This window comes from Dipodomys spectabilis, unplaced genomic scaffold, assembly GCF_019054845.1.
Source record: "Dipodomys spectabilis isolate Male_0828 unplaced genomic scaffold, ASM1905484v1 ptg000365l, whole genome shotgun sequence".
NCBI lineage: Eukaryota > Metazoa > Chordata > Mammalia > Rodentia > Heteromyidae > Dipodomys > Dipodomys spectabilis.
Window position 1 is genome coordinate 4,717,462 of NW_024871042.1, and position 17,416 is coordinate 4,734,877.

General features: G+C 44.4%; 1 protein-coding gene across 1 annotated transcript in view; it reads left to right on the top strand.

Moving 5' to 3' along the window:
• The first annotated feature begins 2,547 nt into the window (after positions 1-2,547).
• Positions 2,548-17,416, top strand: part of Slc24a3 (solute carrier family 24 member 3) — a 469,379-nt gene continuing 454,510 nt past the window's right edge. Inside the window, exon 1 of the mRNA XM_042666545.1 lies at positions 2,548-2,689. Within this exon, the coding sequence (XP_042522479.1) occupies positions 2,548-2,689 (142 nt within the window). The remainder of the gene's footprint in view (positions 2,690-17,416) is intronic.

Below are 17,416 nucleotides of genomic sequence, written 5' to 3' on the forward strand. Positions count from 1 at the left end.
CCTCCTTGCTTTCCCCCTCCCCATCTTCCAGGTTACACAATATCTTGTGCCTTTGGCAATTTTCCCCTTGAATGAGTGCTCCTTCCCTAACCCAATTAGTTCCAGATTCTCTCCCTCACCTTTTATATTTTCCTACTTTTCACTAGAAATAGTATTTGAGTGACTTTCCGAGTCAGTTGAGTTATTCTGAGCTCTTCAACTTTTTCTGTGTTTTTGAATGTATGATTGGGGGAGGGGGTGGGGAGCAGAACTGGAGCAGTCGCACACTCTCCAGCCTGGGTAAACTCACATGCCTTCAACTCCTTGGCACCTGGCAACTAACCTAAGGGAAGAGACAACCACACAGACACTTGTAGATCTTGGAGGATGTCAGGCTGAGAACAGGAGTGGATAAATGATAAGCATAAGAAGCAAAAGTCCTCTGCTCTTGCTGGATGAAGTGGCAGTTTCTGGAGGCAGGAAATCACCTACAATGACTTCATCTTTTGCTGTGTCCCCAGATGCTGTGTAATATTAGGGACATCTCACTGTGGGATAGAAAGTCACACACAGGAGGCTACATGTGTACTGCTGGCCTCCAGGCCCAAGGCACGGCACGGTGAAATCTGTACAGATTGTTCCTGCTTTCCTCCTCACCTCCCTGGCACCTGCAGCTCTGTTCTGTGATCTCACAGGACTTCATACAGTCACCCAGACACACAACTTGGTTTCCAGAGGATTCTCTGTGGAACAAGATCTTTTCATTTTTACCCACCCCACCCCCACCTTCTCTTCAGGGCTGTTATCATCCAGTCAGCACCCCTAGGGAGGACCCTAGAGAGGCCAGGGAAGCCCAAGGAGGGACACTGAGCAACTAGGTCTTGCCTAGAGGGCAACTTCTGTCACTCTCTACATCTTGAGCAGAAAGTGGCAGGAGAGCTGGAAGCAGGAGGTGGGGTGAGGGGTGGGGGGGGAGGGGAGCGCTGGAGGAGGCCACCAACCTCAGGGATAAAACAGGTTGATGCTCCCTGAAGGCCAGGAGCCTTTCTCCTCCTTACCCTGGTTCAAGCCCCTTTAGGATTCCTCTTTTAGTAACCATGCTAGATGCCTCCCTTCCCCATCCCCTTTTTTTATATCGGTCCTGGGGCTTGAACTCAGGATCTGGGAGCTGTCCTTGAGGCTCTTGAGCCACACCACCACCGCAGGCTTTTTCTGAGTAGTTTATTGCAGAGAAGAGTCTCACAGACTTTTGTGCTTAGGCTGGCTTCGGACCACGATTCCCCTATCTCAGCCTCCTGAGTAGCTAGGATTAACAAGCTGGAGCCACCAGCGCTGGGCGGCCTCCCCTCCCTCTCTCCTCTCTTTTTAAGGCTAGCACCAGGGAGAGAAGTGTGAGCCTGGGCCAGACGGGGGAGCCCGGACACCCCTTGTGAGTCAAAAACCTTTGGGGAGACACTTTCCAGGACCAAAGACTGGCGCTCTGGGGGATCCCCACAAGGGGGCAGAGGGGAACCCAGGAGGCCCGCGGGAGGAGGCGAGGCCAGTGGCTCTGTGCCCGCAGCCAAGCGCACTCGCAGCGCTCCCGTCCTGGGCACTGAGTGTGTAGGAGAAGGCTAAAGAGAACCTTAGTTTCTCCGAAAGTTTCGGGCCAAGGCTTTTGGGTGGAGATCTGCCTACCAGGGCTGGCGTGTGTGTGAGTGTGTGTGTGTGTGTGTGTGTGTGTCCCGAGTGCGGTGCCACCCCTTCAATTGGCACCGAAGGCTCGAAGGACCGCACACCAGGGCTCCCTCCCCGGCCCCCTCTCCTCCGTGCGCGCCCCCTTCCCCGCCGCGCGGGCCAGCGCAGGGCTGCGTCCCAAGCACTGCCCCCCTCCCGCCCCCCGCCGCCCTCTCCCCGACCGTGCACCCCCCCACCCCCCCAGCCCGGGCCGGATCAGCCTGGTAGCTGCGGGCTGCAGGCAAACTATGCTTGCCCGTGCTCCTGACCCGGGCTCGGCCCCAGGTGCCCAAGCTCGGATCAGAGAGGAGAGCGGCCCTGCGACGCGCGCCCGCAGCCCGTGAGGCCGGAGCCGGCCCGGGGTGGCCTCGCCAGTCCGCGGACTTGGCGAGCGGCGGGCCCTGCTCTCGCCGGTCCGGGTCCTTCCCCGCTCCTCCTCCTCCTCCCGCTGCTCGGCCGCCCCCGCCTCCCGGCCGCCCCCGCCGCCCCCGCCGCGCCGCCGCCCCAGGTCGAGCGCGGGCGCGGAGCGTGGGAGCCATGGCGCGCACGGAGGAGAGGGACCTCGAACGCCGGGAGGCGGCGGCGCGGGCGAGCGGCGAGGAGGAGGAGGAGGAGGAAGGGGCGGAGGAGGGACTGAGCGATAGCGACGGCGAGGGCGACGGCGAGGAGACGGGCAGCGGCCGGGAGGAGGGAAGAGAGGAGGAGGAGGAGGAGGCGGCGGCGGCCGGGTGGGAGCGCAGCGAGGACGCGCGGCTGCTCGGCGCAGGGCTGCTTCCCGCCGCCGTCCTCGCCGCGGCCACCCGCCACAGGAGTAGCCGCTGTCCGCTGGGGCCGCTGCCCGGGCGCCCGAGGATGCCGCCGCCCGGCGACGAGGACCGCGCGCGCCGCCGCCGCCGCCGCCGCCGCCGGAGGGACCTTCTGCTGAGCCAGCTTTGCTTCCTGGCCTCGGTGGCGCTGCTGCTCTGGTCGCTGTCGAGCCTGCGAGAGCAGAAGGGTGAGTGCTCGCTTGCCGGCCCCGAGTGGGCGCTGCGGCTCCGGCGGCCCCGCGGCTCCCGGGGCTTGGCGCGGGGTGGCCTGAGATCCAGGGGGGCTCCCCGGCCGCAAGGCGGGTGGGCAAAGCGGGCTAGGGTCGGCAGCAAGCGCGCGCAAGCATGAGGAACCCCGTCCATCTCGAGGGTTTAGGTGGAGGCGTCCTCGATGCCAGCACCAGCGCCTTGCCTTGCAGAAGAGACCCCGGCGTGCTGGCGAGCCGGGTCGCCTGGGGCGCCCTCACCTGTGCCTCTGACCCTGGAGGGACTGGTGGCAGCGAAGGGAGGGAGTCTGGGGTACTCGAGTGCCCATACAGCCAGTAATAAACTTGTCTTGGTAAGATTCAGTACCTGTGCAGGTAACCACCTGTACAGCTTGGCTCCCTGAAGGCTTGAAATGGGCTGGTGGTGAACACCTAGGTCTCCACGTGTTTCTCCGTAGAACAGGCAAGAGTGGGCCAATTTAGAAAGATCCTCTCCTGCCTTTCCAGACAGGTGCTTGCTCGGAACTTGGGATGGGGGGGTGGGTGGGGAGTGTTAGCCACCAGCTAAGGCTGAGCCACGGATTTGCTCTCATAAACTGAGCGCTCACTGGGAAGACTCCTTCCCTATGGCCCCATCTTGTGGACTGCTGCGGTGGGCCTGGCCACTTACCTCATCCACTCCTTTGGAGTGGCTCTGCCCCGGATCTGCTCTTTCACCCACAAGTTCGGTTTTTGTTCTTGGCTTTTTTCTGGAGCTGAAATAGACGTTGTGGAGAAATGTGTTCGGAACGGTTGTCTACCAAAAACAATTTGGACTCTGGGGTGCAGTTGCCTTAAAAAAATACGAAGGGAAGGTTTGGAAGAATAACTTGTAAAATGTTTTTATAGTCCGGCTTTTCAAGTGGCAGGGTTTGTGGGAAAAGAGCCATGCAGACCGCTGTGAGAAAAACCAGTTGCAAATGTGTGCTGCGATGTGAAGATAGTCATAACTCTGAAACCAGGTGTTGCGAAGTGCAGAATAAAGGTATCTGGATAGTGAGGATGCCATATCTTCAAAGATGCCACCAAGCAACGTGACTGATACTGTGGTGTGTGGTGGAACTGGATGGTCATTTGGGTCTTAGCAGATCTCTCAACAGACTTCATCATATATGGTAATAGGCAAGGGACGGTCATGGTCAACAGGGAAGCTTTTTGGCCTGGCTGTCTGTTGGTTCTGAATCTGGGATCTTCTGGCCATGGGTTCAGTGCCTGTGTGAGCAAACAGACTTCTCTCCAAGGGTAGATTCAGACCTGCCAGGCATCAGTCTACTGAGTGAGTCTCACTCAGAGAGTTTATGCCACCTTTGGCAAGAGCCATTCCAAGTCAGTTTTGTGCCAACTATATTCTGGGTGTTTTGGGGCTCCGTGAGTCACAGGGTTCCCACTACTTTCCAGGATAGACAGATTTTTTTTTCTCTCTATGGAGAATGTAAACATACAGTTAAGAGGATCAGTGGCTCTCCACCAGAATCTGGCGTGTGTGTGTGTGTGTGTGTGTGTGTGTGTGTGTGTAGCACTGTAAACTTGGAACCTGGCGACTAGACTGTCATTTTGAAATGGTTTCCCTTGGTAGTGACATTTCTGTTTAGTTGCTACTGACTCAGCTTTAAATCCATAGTGTATACCTTTCCCTCATCTTTACCTATGTATTTCTTTTTGCTATTCATGTCCTTTCTCCTCACTTACTTGTTACTGTCCTATCCACATGCAGTTAGGAAAAGTGCTGCCCCCAAACTAAAAGATCTAACTGGGAAAGAAAGGCCAACAGTCGTTGGTGGAGCTGGCCAGTCTTATTTTCCCCAGTTAGTTTGCTGGTTCTAATTCTTTCTTTAACCACCTTTCATTCCATCAGATACCAATGGCTTCCATGTGAGATTCACAGAAGAAGCATTTTGCACCCAAATACAGGTTTTTGTAGGTAATTTTTTAACAGAATAATTAAGGCATGTGAATCTGATGTTGGTATTTCTGTCTGGGAAATTGCCACTCAGCATACATAAACACGAACAGTGGCTCTTACCCTGGAAACTTGGGAGCTACTCTCCTTAGTCCTTTTAGTCTGGAATTTAGCCTTGTGTTTAATGACATTGTGACTTGAGAAGCTGAGTGAATGAGTGAAAGTCACGTGCAATTGAGGGGTAAAGGAAATAAATCAACCTGTGGTGATTTGTCCCTTTGTTCCAACCTCTGTTCCTTGGTCTTGGCGCCACAGCTTTATGATATTTATATAACCCCATGGGGATACCTTCATAATAACCAAAGGTAATATTTCAGTTATTCACTTCAAAAGCCATGCAGTGATTATGCAAGGAAACTTTTCAGAAGCTTGTTTTTCCTCACAGACTGATCTTCCTCTTATCTTTTTCTTTCCTGTACAAAGGACAATGCTTTCAACCAAATGGAGATATATGTCAGTTATGTTACATAATACATGACGTTCCTGATCATATGGAAACGGAGGTCCCTTTCCTGGCTACTAACCAAAAACGCTGAAGAGCTTTGGTTATATACTGAGGAGATTTTCCATATGTTCAGTTTATCCAAGACAGAAAAGAACCTATACTGCCTCTCCCTCCCCTTCCCCCCAGTGGAGATGAAATATGAAGGATGTTGAATTTAGGTCAGGAAGAGCTAGTATTAGATTTAAGAAACATTTTTATGCTAACAACAAAAAAGTAGAGTAGTAACTACAGTTTAGGATCTTAGGTGCCAGGCCCTGTGCCAAGTACATGGTATATGCCTCAATTTATTTCACTTGAAAACACTCTTTTCCAAGTGCTTTCACTCCACTGTGAGCCTTCAGCAGTGGAGAAAGACAAGCCCCAGGTGCCCTATTTAGTTGTTGTGGGTAAAGATCTCACTTTTGATCTGTTTTCAAAGCCAATTGCAGTAAGATTCAAGATTTGCTAACGAGAGTTTTCGTTTATTTTTGCAACAAGAATGGATTACTTCTGTATATTTTGAGTCATTTAAAAGTATTTAATTTTTCTTGGATGTGAACTACCTGGCCATCTTTTTTTCCCCAGAAGGAGTCGTGTGCTAAAGCCCAGGGGTTCTAACTCAGAAGTAATCACAGTCATCCACTCTAGAAGGTTCTCAGGGGGGTGATTAGGGAAAAATACATGTGCACACACATATAAGTATATATCTGTGTATATACGTAGTGTTGACACATTTTCTGTGTCATTGTGCAGCAAATCACCCTACAATTTGGGATTAACAGACATTTAATTTTTTTTTCTTATACATAGGTTGAATCAGGAATTTGGTTGGGGCAGATGGTGGGGTGGCTTCTTCTCTGCTTCGTTAGGTTGGGAGCCTCAGCTGGGAAGGTTGCAAGGCTGGGCAACTTGACAGCTGGATCTGGATCATCCAAGGCAACATTACTCCCATTTCTGGGGGTTGATGTGGCTGTTGGCCCAGACCTACACGTGGCCTCTCCACGTGGCTCAGTTTGGACTCCTCAGAGCATGGCAGCTGGGTTCAGAGAGTAAGCATCCTAAGAGAACAAGGTGGAAGTGCCTGGTATTTTTCATCCTAGCTTCAGAAGCCACATGGTGCCGCTGCCACTATTTTCTGCCATGGCAAATGCCAGCCCTGGTTCAGAGAGTGGAGACACAAAGGCATCACTCACTTAGTGGAGCAGGGCATGTGTGATGGGAGATATGGGTGTGGCTGAATTGGAGAAAAAATCCAGGGACTGCAAAGAGTCTTAAGTTTGGATTGTAGACATTACCCAAGGCAGTCAACAGCCTAAAACTTGTGGATATGCATGCATGTTTATGTCCATGCACACATATGCATGTGCATATTTTATCTTAGAAATGTCGTCCAGTCATCTCAGCAGCATAGGGCCAGAGGCGATCTTTGAAGAAGGTGCTACAGTGGAGATGTGGACTGAAAAGTTAAATTGTGGGTCTCACTGCTCACCTTTGCCTTTATGGCTTCTCATTCCTGACAGTGCTTGGAGCAGGCTTACCAGACTCCCAAGTCTCCTCATCTCCCCTTTCCTTACTTCATCACTCTGACCTTTCTGTTGCTTTGAAAGCAGGTCTCCCTTCTGGTCTCTCTTCTCTCCCATGTGTGTTCTGGTCTGGATTGCTGTGGTCACTACTATAACTTCACTTCCAGGCCCAGGAGCTTCTTGATTATACTAAATTCCCATGGTGCTTTCTTAATATGCTGTGTTTTCTCTTTCATGTCAATGATTACAGTTAGCATTTTTGTATTTTTCTTACCAGATTCTGAGCCTCAGGAGGTCAGGGACCCTATGAATTATTTTCATCTCACTAGCATCCAGCCTGTCATAGGAGCTTAGAAGATGTTAAATACAGAGGCATATATAAAAATGAATTTGTTAAGCCAGGTTCTGATGGCTCATGCCTGTAATCCTAGCTACTCTGGAGGTCATTTCAAAGCTTGTTCAGGCAACAAAGTCAGAGACTCTATCTCCAATTAACCACTGCAGGCCTACATGGAAGTGTGGCTCAAATGAGACAGCGCCAGTTATGAGCAAGGAGTGTGAGGCCTTAAGTACAAGCCCCAGTACTGGCACAAAAATAAAAAGCTTCTTAAGTGAAAAAAGATCTTCTAATTTCTGAACTGCAGTGCTTGGATGAAAATGATAGCTCTTGTAGCTAGGTGTGATAGTTTATGCCTGTAATCCCAGCTACTCAGTAGATGGAGATCCAGAGGATTTTCGTTTGAGGCTAGCTCAGCAAAAAGTTAACGAGACTCTTTCCATCTCTTTCCAAGTTATCAGAATGCAGCAGCTCAGTGGCTAAGTGAGAGGCTATAGGAAGGTCAATCATAATTCAAGCCAGCCTTGAGCAAGGTTGTAAACGCTTTTAAAAAAAAGTTGAAAAGCAAAAAAATGGTAGGGGCATGACTCAAGTGATAGAGTGCTTGTCTAACAAGGTCAGGGCCCTGTGTTCTAACTCTGGTACTGCTAAAAAGAAAAGAAAGTTAAAGCCCATTAGCTGGTATGTACTTTATATTTTTCCTGATTTCGAATTCTGCCCCAAATTCTGCACCTAGTCCTGAAAATGAGATGTTATTACCTCCTCTGACCACAGCACTTGAGCTGAAAAAAAAAAAAAAAAGGTATCAAATCGTGCCTGGGGTTGCCCATTGAAGTGGCAAGATTTGAACCCAGGCCTTTCTATGTCAAAGCCATGTATTACTGCATTTTCCAGCCTTTGCTGGGGAGGGTGTAACTAGAGACTGGGAATCACCCTGCCTTTTTCAGGCAACCAAGGAGTAAAAACGTAACAGAAGGTTGGTTTCATAGAAGCAGTATTTTAGAAACACATTGCTTTCAACCTTTTCTATTTTCTGCAAAAACATATATAGATGTGTCTCTTTCCTCCTGGCTTTTCTTAGCTGCTCATCAACCCAGATTTTTCTCAAAGATTTCCTCTACTTGCAAGTCTTGAATCCTTGTGGGAAGATTTTTATTTTTTATTTTTTTACCCCGGAGGGTTGGCAAAGCCCAAAGAATTGCAAAACCAGCTATTTGCTGAGAATTCCAAGGCCTGGTGGAAGTTGGCTGACAGCACAGGATTCTGGCAACTCTCTTTTCTGTAAGGAGGTTTCCTTGAGGAAAAAACTTTGAGGATGCAATGGGGAAAGTGCTACACAGATTTTCTTAACTGGGAAACTGAGGTATGAGGAATTCAGAAAATGTCCCTGAAGTTGCACAGGAAGTGGACTGTGTTGCCAAGGAAGAAAATTTGAGGTTTCTGCCTTCTGTTTTTGCAGAGATTGTTTGGCAATTGCTTTTATTCATTGTTTGCAGTAGTTTCAAATGAGGTGTTATCCTGTAGGAGTTGAGAGTCTAAAGCATTAAAGATGCAAGGGGAGGCAGGTTTTCCTGGTCGGCGATGATGGGCTGCAAGCCCCTCCAGTTCCACCTTCTGCTCTCATTCCTTTCTAGCCTGGAGTTGGTCATGCTTCTCACTGTGGCTAGTCCTGGGGTATTCCCATCTCATGTTAGCTCCTCTAGCTCTGATGTCACTCACCTTTGTAAACTAACCCTTAGGAAACTCTTTAAATTGAAACTCCTTCAGGGATTTCCTGCCTGGATCCAAAGGGTATCACATACAGGAGTCTTTGTTCCTTCATTCATCAAATTCATGGAGGGCCTTTTGCTAGTTGCTGGGGTGACAATGGTCTAGTGAGGAGAGAAGCACTATTTCTTAAGAGTCAAGGTAGGGAGGTGTAGCTCAACTGGTAGGGTACCTGTCTTGAGTTCAAACCACACACACACACACACACACACACACACACACACACACACACACACACACACACACACACACACACACACGCTGAGTGCTGGTAGCTCATGCCTGTAATTCTAAATACTCAGTAGGATGAGATCTGAGGGTCACAGTTTAAAGCCATTGCCAGCAGGAAAATCTGTGAGAGTCTTGTTTCCAATTAACCACACAAAGCTGAAAGTAGATGTATGGCTCAAGTGATAGAACACCAGCCTTGAATGCAAAAGCTAAGGGACAACACTCAGGCCTTTGAGTACAAAAAAAAAGCATTATGAGGTATACAAACAAGAAGTACAATGTGGTCTGGATGATGTCATGGTGGTCAGGAAAATATAGAACTTGAGAAATAGAAAGTAATAGAATGTTAAAGAATGGGAAATTTAAAAAGACAAACTCATTATGAGAAAACTGGTCAAAGAACCCAGGCAAATTATGAAAATGCAATTGCACAATGGCTAACAGACACAAGTAAAACTTCCAAGTTTTATTATTAATAAGGAAATACAAATTTAATAATTATGCAATGTAATTTTCCAATATCAGATCTGGAAAAAGTTTAAACATGATATTATCAAGTATTGGTTCATTTGCAGAAAAAACAGCTTCTCTCTTTTACTTTAGATGAGAACATATATTGATATCTCAGCCTGTGTGGTGCTGTGGCATGGTAATGAAATTTTTGGCACTGATCTTACCCAACCAAAAGGCTTTTTGGTGAGATTGTGTGCAGCAAGTGAGTGGAGAGGAATCCTTATCAAACTTAAGTCCATTTACTTGCCACTTGAAAGGGGTCCAACAAATTGAGGACGTGTAGCTGGGGGCAAAACACAAAAGATCAAGAAGAAGGGTGAACTATTCTCCTGAAAGACCTCTTACCTCAATACAGGTTGTTTGTTTCTTTTTTAAAATTAACCTTGTCCTTCAGATTTAAAGGAAAGCAGGAAGGCATAGGCTTTCTCTAGCAAAGGGTAGCTAAATTCAACATGGGCGTTGTAGGGCTAAGTTTTCTTTGAACCACAGGCATGCTAATAGAGTTAGAATGACTATACATACATTTTTTTTCAGACCTTGGTAGAAACTCATCCTAGCTCACTTGTGGGCCATGGTGCAGGCAAGTCTTGACCCTTTGAACTGTGAAGTTAGAAGAAACTCTAGGGAACTGGGGAAAGATCTTTGCCATTTTTGGAGCTGTCCAAACCAGCTTGTTTATTTCAGTCATGAAATCTAGCAACTATTCCTTGTTTTTCAATAGCAATTTATTTGGGAGAGGGTGAGAAGTCTGCTCATTTACTACCCAGTTAGGGGAATTTTCCTTTTGCAACGTTTGTAACATTTCTGTTCACTCTCCTGTGGCACCTCCCCCTGCAATGTTTGGGCTTGGTAAACTGGTCTACCCCTGAAAATGGAAACTTGTGGAGGGTAGAACAGGAAAGAATGAAGTTGTAGAGAAGAGGAGGCATGGGTGACCAGAGAAAGGAGGCTTCATAAATAGGCATCAGGAAATTAACAAAGCCTTTTTTCAGACAGGACAGGGAACATTAATTTTCGGTTAGTTTGACTTTGCAAGCTGGTGGTACAGTGAGGGGAAGAGTTGACAATAGAGATTTTAAGTGCTTACATCTACAGAGGAGGATTTGTGAGCAGTGTACAGCTCACAAATTGTTAAATTGTCTCACCTGAACTCTCTGGTTTTCAGTCTTCTCTTCCTGTTGTAATCACCTGGGAAACTGACTCTTACTCCTTTCTCAACTGGTAGAGATTCAGATGTAGGGTTCCAGGGTATGACATGGCACAGGGTTGTTTTTTTTTTAATTATAGAGATAGAGATGATCCCTCTGTCCAGCCAAGACTGAGCACCACTGGGTTAGATGAATGTTTAATATTTACCTTATCACCATGACATAAATACTTCTTGGAGCTGAGCTATGAAATGCACTGGGCCTAATTTTCCTGTTGTATGGGTGAACAAATACTATTTCTAAAACTTTGTCACAGTCGAAGCCCAGATTTTCTTCTGTTGGCCCAATCTCCTCTTGATATCAAATATTCTATGGAGTTTTCTTTTGGAAGAAATCTTTACCAGAGTCCTCTGGCTTAGTCTAGTCTGGGCAGGTTGCTTGGTAAGCCTTGCTGCTCAGCTGTCATCTTTCTATCTCCTTTTGAGCTTCATCCTAAAATTCTCCCTGTGTGGAACCATGCATGTGTCTTTCTTGGCTTACTTCTCCATTTGCACTGTATGTTTTGGGACCACACATCCAAGGGAAAAAGTACAGGCTTGCAACCTTGTATGTTTGAAAATATATTCTTTCTGCCACACTTATTAGACTGGATTAGGAATTTAGATTGAACCACATTTTCCCTGGGATTTTGAAGGCATTGCTTGGGTGTCTTTTACCTTTCAGTGGTGACTGAAGGAAGTCTGATGCTGTTCTAGTTTTCAGTTGTTTTTGGAATCTGTCTTCTCTTGAAGAGACCTATGATATTTACATCATTCCTAAAGTGATATTTGTTAGGAATTTCAGCCATGTCACAATTACATGAGTGATGTGGGTGAGTTCATACATCTTCCTGGATCTTAGAGCAGATTCATTTAATCTGGAAGTGAATGCCATTCAGGTCTGGGGATTTCCTTCTATAATTTTCTCCATCCTTTGTTTCTTCTCTCTTTCTGGATTGTTTTGAATGTTCCACTCCTAGATTGATCTCCTAATTTTCTCCCATTTTTCTCATCCTTGTAATCTTCTTTCTTTCTTTTTTCTTTTGCAGACAAGATGTTATTGTGTAGCCCAGATATGCCTCTAATTCTGCCTCTTGAGTGATGGTATTGTAAGCATGAAATCATATACTGGCCTTTTGCTGTAATTTCTAAGAGTACATTAAAATTTTCCTTTTTAGGTAGTTGTACAAAGAAATTGCCAATTAACAAAGCAATTTATGAATTCATTGAATCTTGATCAATGCCACCTCTTTCAATATTCTCACTCATCCCCCCAACTTACCTCTTTTTTCAGTTTCTTAATTTTTATAGGATATATTTTGAATTTTTGACCACATTCTCCCTCCTTTTTCTCTTCATTTATCTATGCTTTTTCACTTGAACCAACTCCTTTCAAGTACCTATATCCTGATGTTTATTTTTGTTGAACTCTAACCTTGCCTTTCTAAGGAATTACACTATTTGAGTTCTCCCTTGAACCTATCATTTTTCAGTTAATACATTTATATGGATATGGCCCAAAAGGAGCCCTAGTACACTGCTGGTGGAAATATTAACTTGTTTAACCACTCTGGAAAGCAGTATGGCGGTTCCTCAAAAAAAGTAAACATAGAACTACCCTGTGATCCAGCAATTCCACTCCTGGGCATTTATCCAAAGGATTACTAAGTAGGATACAGTAAAGTTACCAGCACTACCATGTTCACTGCAGCACTATTCACCATGGGCAAGGTATGGAATCAGCCCAGATGCCCCTCAATGGATGAATGAATCAAGAAAATTTAGTATATATAAACAATGGAATTTTAACCATCCATTAGAAAGAATGATATTGTGTCATTCACAAAGAAGTGGAAGTACCTGGAAAAATGTATGTTAAGGCAGGCCCGGAGAGACAAAGGTTGCATGTTTTCCTTCACATGTGGAGGCTAAAATTCATTTATAAACACATAAATAGAGTGAGAATTTTAACATTTAATACTGAATTTTTATTTCTGCTGTCATATTTTTAATTTCTAACATCTCTTTTTCTTGAACAGGCTTTTTTTTTTTGTGCTGGTCTTGGGGCTTGAACTCAGGGTCTGGGCACGGTCCCTGAGCTTCTTTACTCAAGGCTAGTGCTCTACAACTCAAGAGCCACAGCTTTACTTCCAGATATTTTTGGTAGTTAATCAGAGATAAGAGTCTCGCAGACTTTCCTGTCCAGGCTGACTTTAAACCACGATCTTTAGATCTCAACTTCCTGAGTAGCTAAGATTAAGATGTGAACCTTGTAAATATGTGCCTGGTGCAAATTATTTTTAATCGACCCTATGCTACTTCTTCAGTATCATATCATATCTATTAAATATAGGCATATACATAGCACAGTCTTTGAAATTTTCTTTACCCTTTATAGACTAGTTTATCCAAGTTGCTTTTGTCCATCCGTTCTGTTTTGTTATCCATGATTGGTTCTTTCTTCAAATAACAGGGGAAAATTGATGGGACTCTTTAGATGGGACTATTGCAAAGATGACTGCAACAGCAGCAGAACATATTGTTGATTGTAAGTGTTCCTGTAAGATGATCTGCTGTAGCCATTTCATATTCCATGTCTCATTTTCCATCCTTATCTGGTGCTGGTCGGATTTCCTAGAGAAAGATCACTCAGTATCCTTTCTTATGAGGAGGTTTCTTTGTAGGTGGAAGCTGGTACTTGGGAGATTTGTTCAGCAAAACCTTTTTTTTTTTTTGGTCTGTTGAGGGGCTGAACTCAGGGCCTGGGCACTGTGGTACAGCTCTTCAGTCAAGGCTAGCATCCTACCACTTGAGCCACAGTGCTACTTCCAGCTTTTTTCTGCTTATGTGGTGCTGAGGAGTTGAACCCAGGGCTTCATGCATGGGAGACAATCACTCTACCACTGAGCCAACTTCCCAGCCCCCAGCAAAACCTTCTTATATCTCCAGGGATATTCTCCCAACTAAGCGATAGTCTCCCAACTAAGAGTATGGAAATGATTGGCTGATTCATTTGAAGAAATAGCAACTATCCCAAGTTATTTTAGGTTAGTCTGCTTTCCCCTCTTCTCCATTACCTTCCTTTTCACTTTTAGCTGTTGTACATAGGAAATTGAGAAGAGTTTCTGCCTCCTGCAAGGACCAGTGGGCTGGCTGGGTAGAAGGAAGGCTTAATCTTTAACATGTTCTTTTTTTTTTTAACCTGAAGCATTCATTAGGAGAATTTGCCGATTTGTGTGCAGGTAGAGTAAGTAATAATACAGACACATTTGCTGCATATTTTTTCTATTGTCTTTCACTGGTAACGCTTTACAAAACTGTAACATCCCCAAGATAGTGATATTGATACAATCCACCCCTCTTATTCAGATTCACCATGTTTTACTGGGTCTGTGTCCATGCTCATTGAGTGTTATACAGTCTGTCACTGTATAGGTTTGTACATCCACCACCAAAGACAAAGTTCCCTCTCTTATGATCATACTCCATCCACCTCTTAGTGCAAAAATTTCCGTAACTTAAGAAACTTAAGTAACTTAAATCTGAGTCAATGGCAAAACAAGTAAAACATTCTAACAGTAAGGGAAATTCTAACACCCAGAATAATGCTCTCTGCCCAAAGATTGCTTATGAGGTGGCTTAGGGAGATGACCAAGTCAATCTATATTCAGATCTTTAGCTCTGGAGAGTTCATGCCTTCAAAATCTTGTTGCTCTCAGCTATGCAAACATGAGCTCAGCATCTGATAAAGACCATGCTTGGCTTGTTAGCAGTTTCTTTGCTGCCTAATTATTTTTTTTTCTGTCATTTGCACGATACATCTGAATGAGTGCTTCATTCAGTAGTTCACTCATTCAGTAGTTTAGGTAGGTATCTTGTAATATTACTTTCACCATTATTTGTTTCTGGAATATTAGAGATTGAGGTACTCTTTAAGGCCATTGAGTCTGCATGCTGATTTTTATGTTGGAGGCAAGTGACATAGAAGAAAAGTGCAATTCGGACTCCTTGTTTAGTAAATAAACAGCAGAAAGTTTAAGTGATAAAATACACTTAATGTAAACACACTGCTGATAAAATGATCTCAAATTCTGAAATGTTTCTGAAGTACTAGAGTCTTTTGGGGAATTTTCTTTTGACATTCAATGTAGTCAGTACTGGGGAAATTAGGGAATTTCAAATGAGATGCTTCTTGTGTCAAATAAGAGGTCTGTTTAGGTGGAAACACTGGCTGGTAGGAAGCTCCCAACTTGCTTTAGGAAAGAACTCACACCATTGTCTCACCTTCTTCTACTTGGGTAAGCTGCTTCATTTAATTGTTCAGATTACTTTGTTTTGAAAATGAGTGGCCATGAATTTCTCTCATTGGAAGTCTTTGATCTTGCAAGTTTTCATTTTTTTCTTTCGTTGGAAGTCTCAGCTGTAATTTGAACATCAGTTCCATAGAAACAAAAGCTTTCTAGGACTTTATCAATCCAGGTTTTGAAAAGCTGATGGTGAAGATCTCCTGAAAACAAGCCCAGTTTGGTGGGATAAACTCAATATGTACTAGGATATATTCAAAAAGTAAACTCATTTCTTCCTTTAAGTTCAGGGCAATTCTATTATTTTCTGGTATTGTGGTGCATTTCCTTTTTATATAAGTGTCTTAGATCTTCCTTTAATTTTTTAAATTAAAAAAACTTAAATTTTAAATTAGACATGGTAAAATTCATAGTCAAGATATAGACTATTGTATCTCCCCCCCCCCAAAATAAACAACCCCTTCTTTAAATGATCTCCTTGCAGTCATACCCTTCCTCTATCCTTGGCCCTGGCTTGGGTTCTCTCTCACTGTCATTTTTGTTTGTTGGTCGTGGGCTTGAACTCTGGGCCTGGGCACTGTCCTTTAACGTTTCAGCTCAAGGCTAGCGCCCTACCACTTGAGCCACAGCGACACTTCCGGTTTTCTGGTGGTTTATTGGAGATCAGAGTCTCATGGACTTTCCTCCTGTCCGGGCTGGCTTTGAAAGGTGATCCTCAGATGTCAGCCTCCTCAGTAGCTGGGATTACAGAGCCACCTGGACTGTTTGTTTAGGTAAAGTGGCAGAACATGCCTGTAATCCCAGCATTAAGGAAGAGCGTGTAGGAGGATCATGAATTTGAAGCCAGTCTGGGCTACATGGTGAGACCTTGCATCAAACACAGAACAAAACCCATGAATGAACTGTCATGCAAATGGAAACTCACAGTCTGTAATTTTTTTTTGAGACATTACTTTTTTACTCTCATTGATCTAACTTTTTCCTGAATCAAATTAATAGTTCCTTCCTTTTGTTTTTGGCCAAGTGGTATGTTATACAGATGTTCAATAGTAAATTTACTGTAAACATTGAGCTATAGGTAAGTAATTTCTTTTTGTTACCTATTGGACTGGTTAGTGCTATCAGTTTAATGTTGAACCTGGATAGTCATTCATGCCTCATCCCTGATGTTAGGGAAAGTAGTTCTTCACTGTGAAATGTGATGTTTGTTATAGGTTTTTGTTGTTATTGTTATTTGTAGATGTCCTTTATTAAAGAATTTTGTGTCAATCTGTTTGTTGAGACATTTTTTTAAAGAATAGAAGTTGAGGTTTATCCAATGTTTTACCTGTATCAATTGGTATGAGCATGTGATTTTTCTTCTTTAGAAAATTAATAGGGTGGATCACATGTTTCTATATTTCAATATAGAATCAGCTTTGTATACTCTAGTTAAACCAAACTTGATCACAGTGTGTTTTTCATTTTATATTTCTCAGACTTGACATGGTCACATTTTGTCAAGGAATTTTGTGCCTATGATCACTTGAGCTATCAGTCTGAAGTTTTCTTTTCTGGTCCTATTTTTGTCTGGTTTTTCTATCAGGATAACACTGATCATATAAAATGTGTTAGGAAATATTTCCTCCTCTTCTATTTCTTTGAAGAGATTGCTTAGAATTGCTGGATTCTATATTTAACTTGTGAACATTTCTTTGTGACATTAAACTGAAAAATAATTTGTAATGGCTGCTTCATAGTACTAAAAAACACACTTTTGTTTGTTTGTTTGTTTGTTTTTGGGTCCAGTCGTGGGGCCTGAACTCTGGGCCTGGGCGCTGTCCCTCAGCTCTTCAGCTCAAGGCTAGCGCCTACCTCTTGAGCCACAGCACCACTTCCGGCTTTTTTCTTTTTGCTTATTTGGTGCTGAGGAATCGAACCCAGGACCTCATGCATTCAAGGCAAGTGCTCTAAAAAAAAAAAAAAAGGCAAGTGCTGTACCACTGAGCCACCTTCCCAGCAAAAACACACTTTTTTTTGAGACAAGGTCTTACTATGTAGCCTAGGCTGACTCCTAATGCTTCCTGCCTCTGCTTTCTGAGCACTCACACTATAGATTTGCACCATGGCATCTGGCATAAAAATCAAAGCCACAGTTTATTTCTTAGCATCATGGGCAAGTGATTGAGCACATAGAATTCCTGAGGCATTGTTCCAAGGGCTTTACCTGTCTTGACCTCTTTAAGTCCTCAAACAATTCTGTGGAGTGGCTATAATTTTTGTTTCCATTTTATATACAAAGAAAAATTTTATTGTAAAAATACTGTTCAAAGGGGTTACAGTTACATGAGTCAGGTGATAAGAGCATTGTTACCTCCTCCTTTGT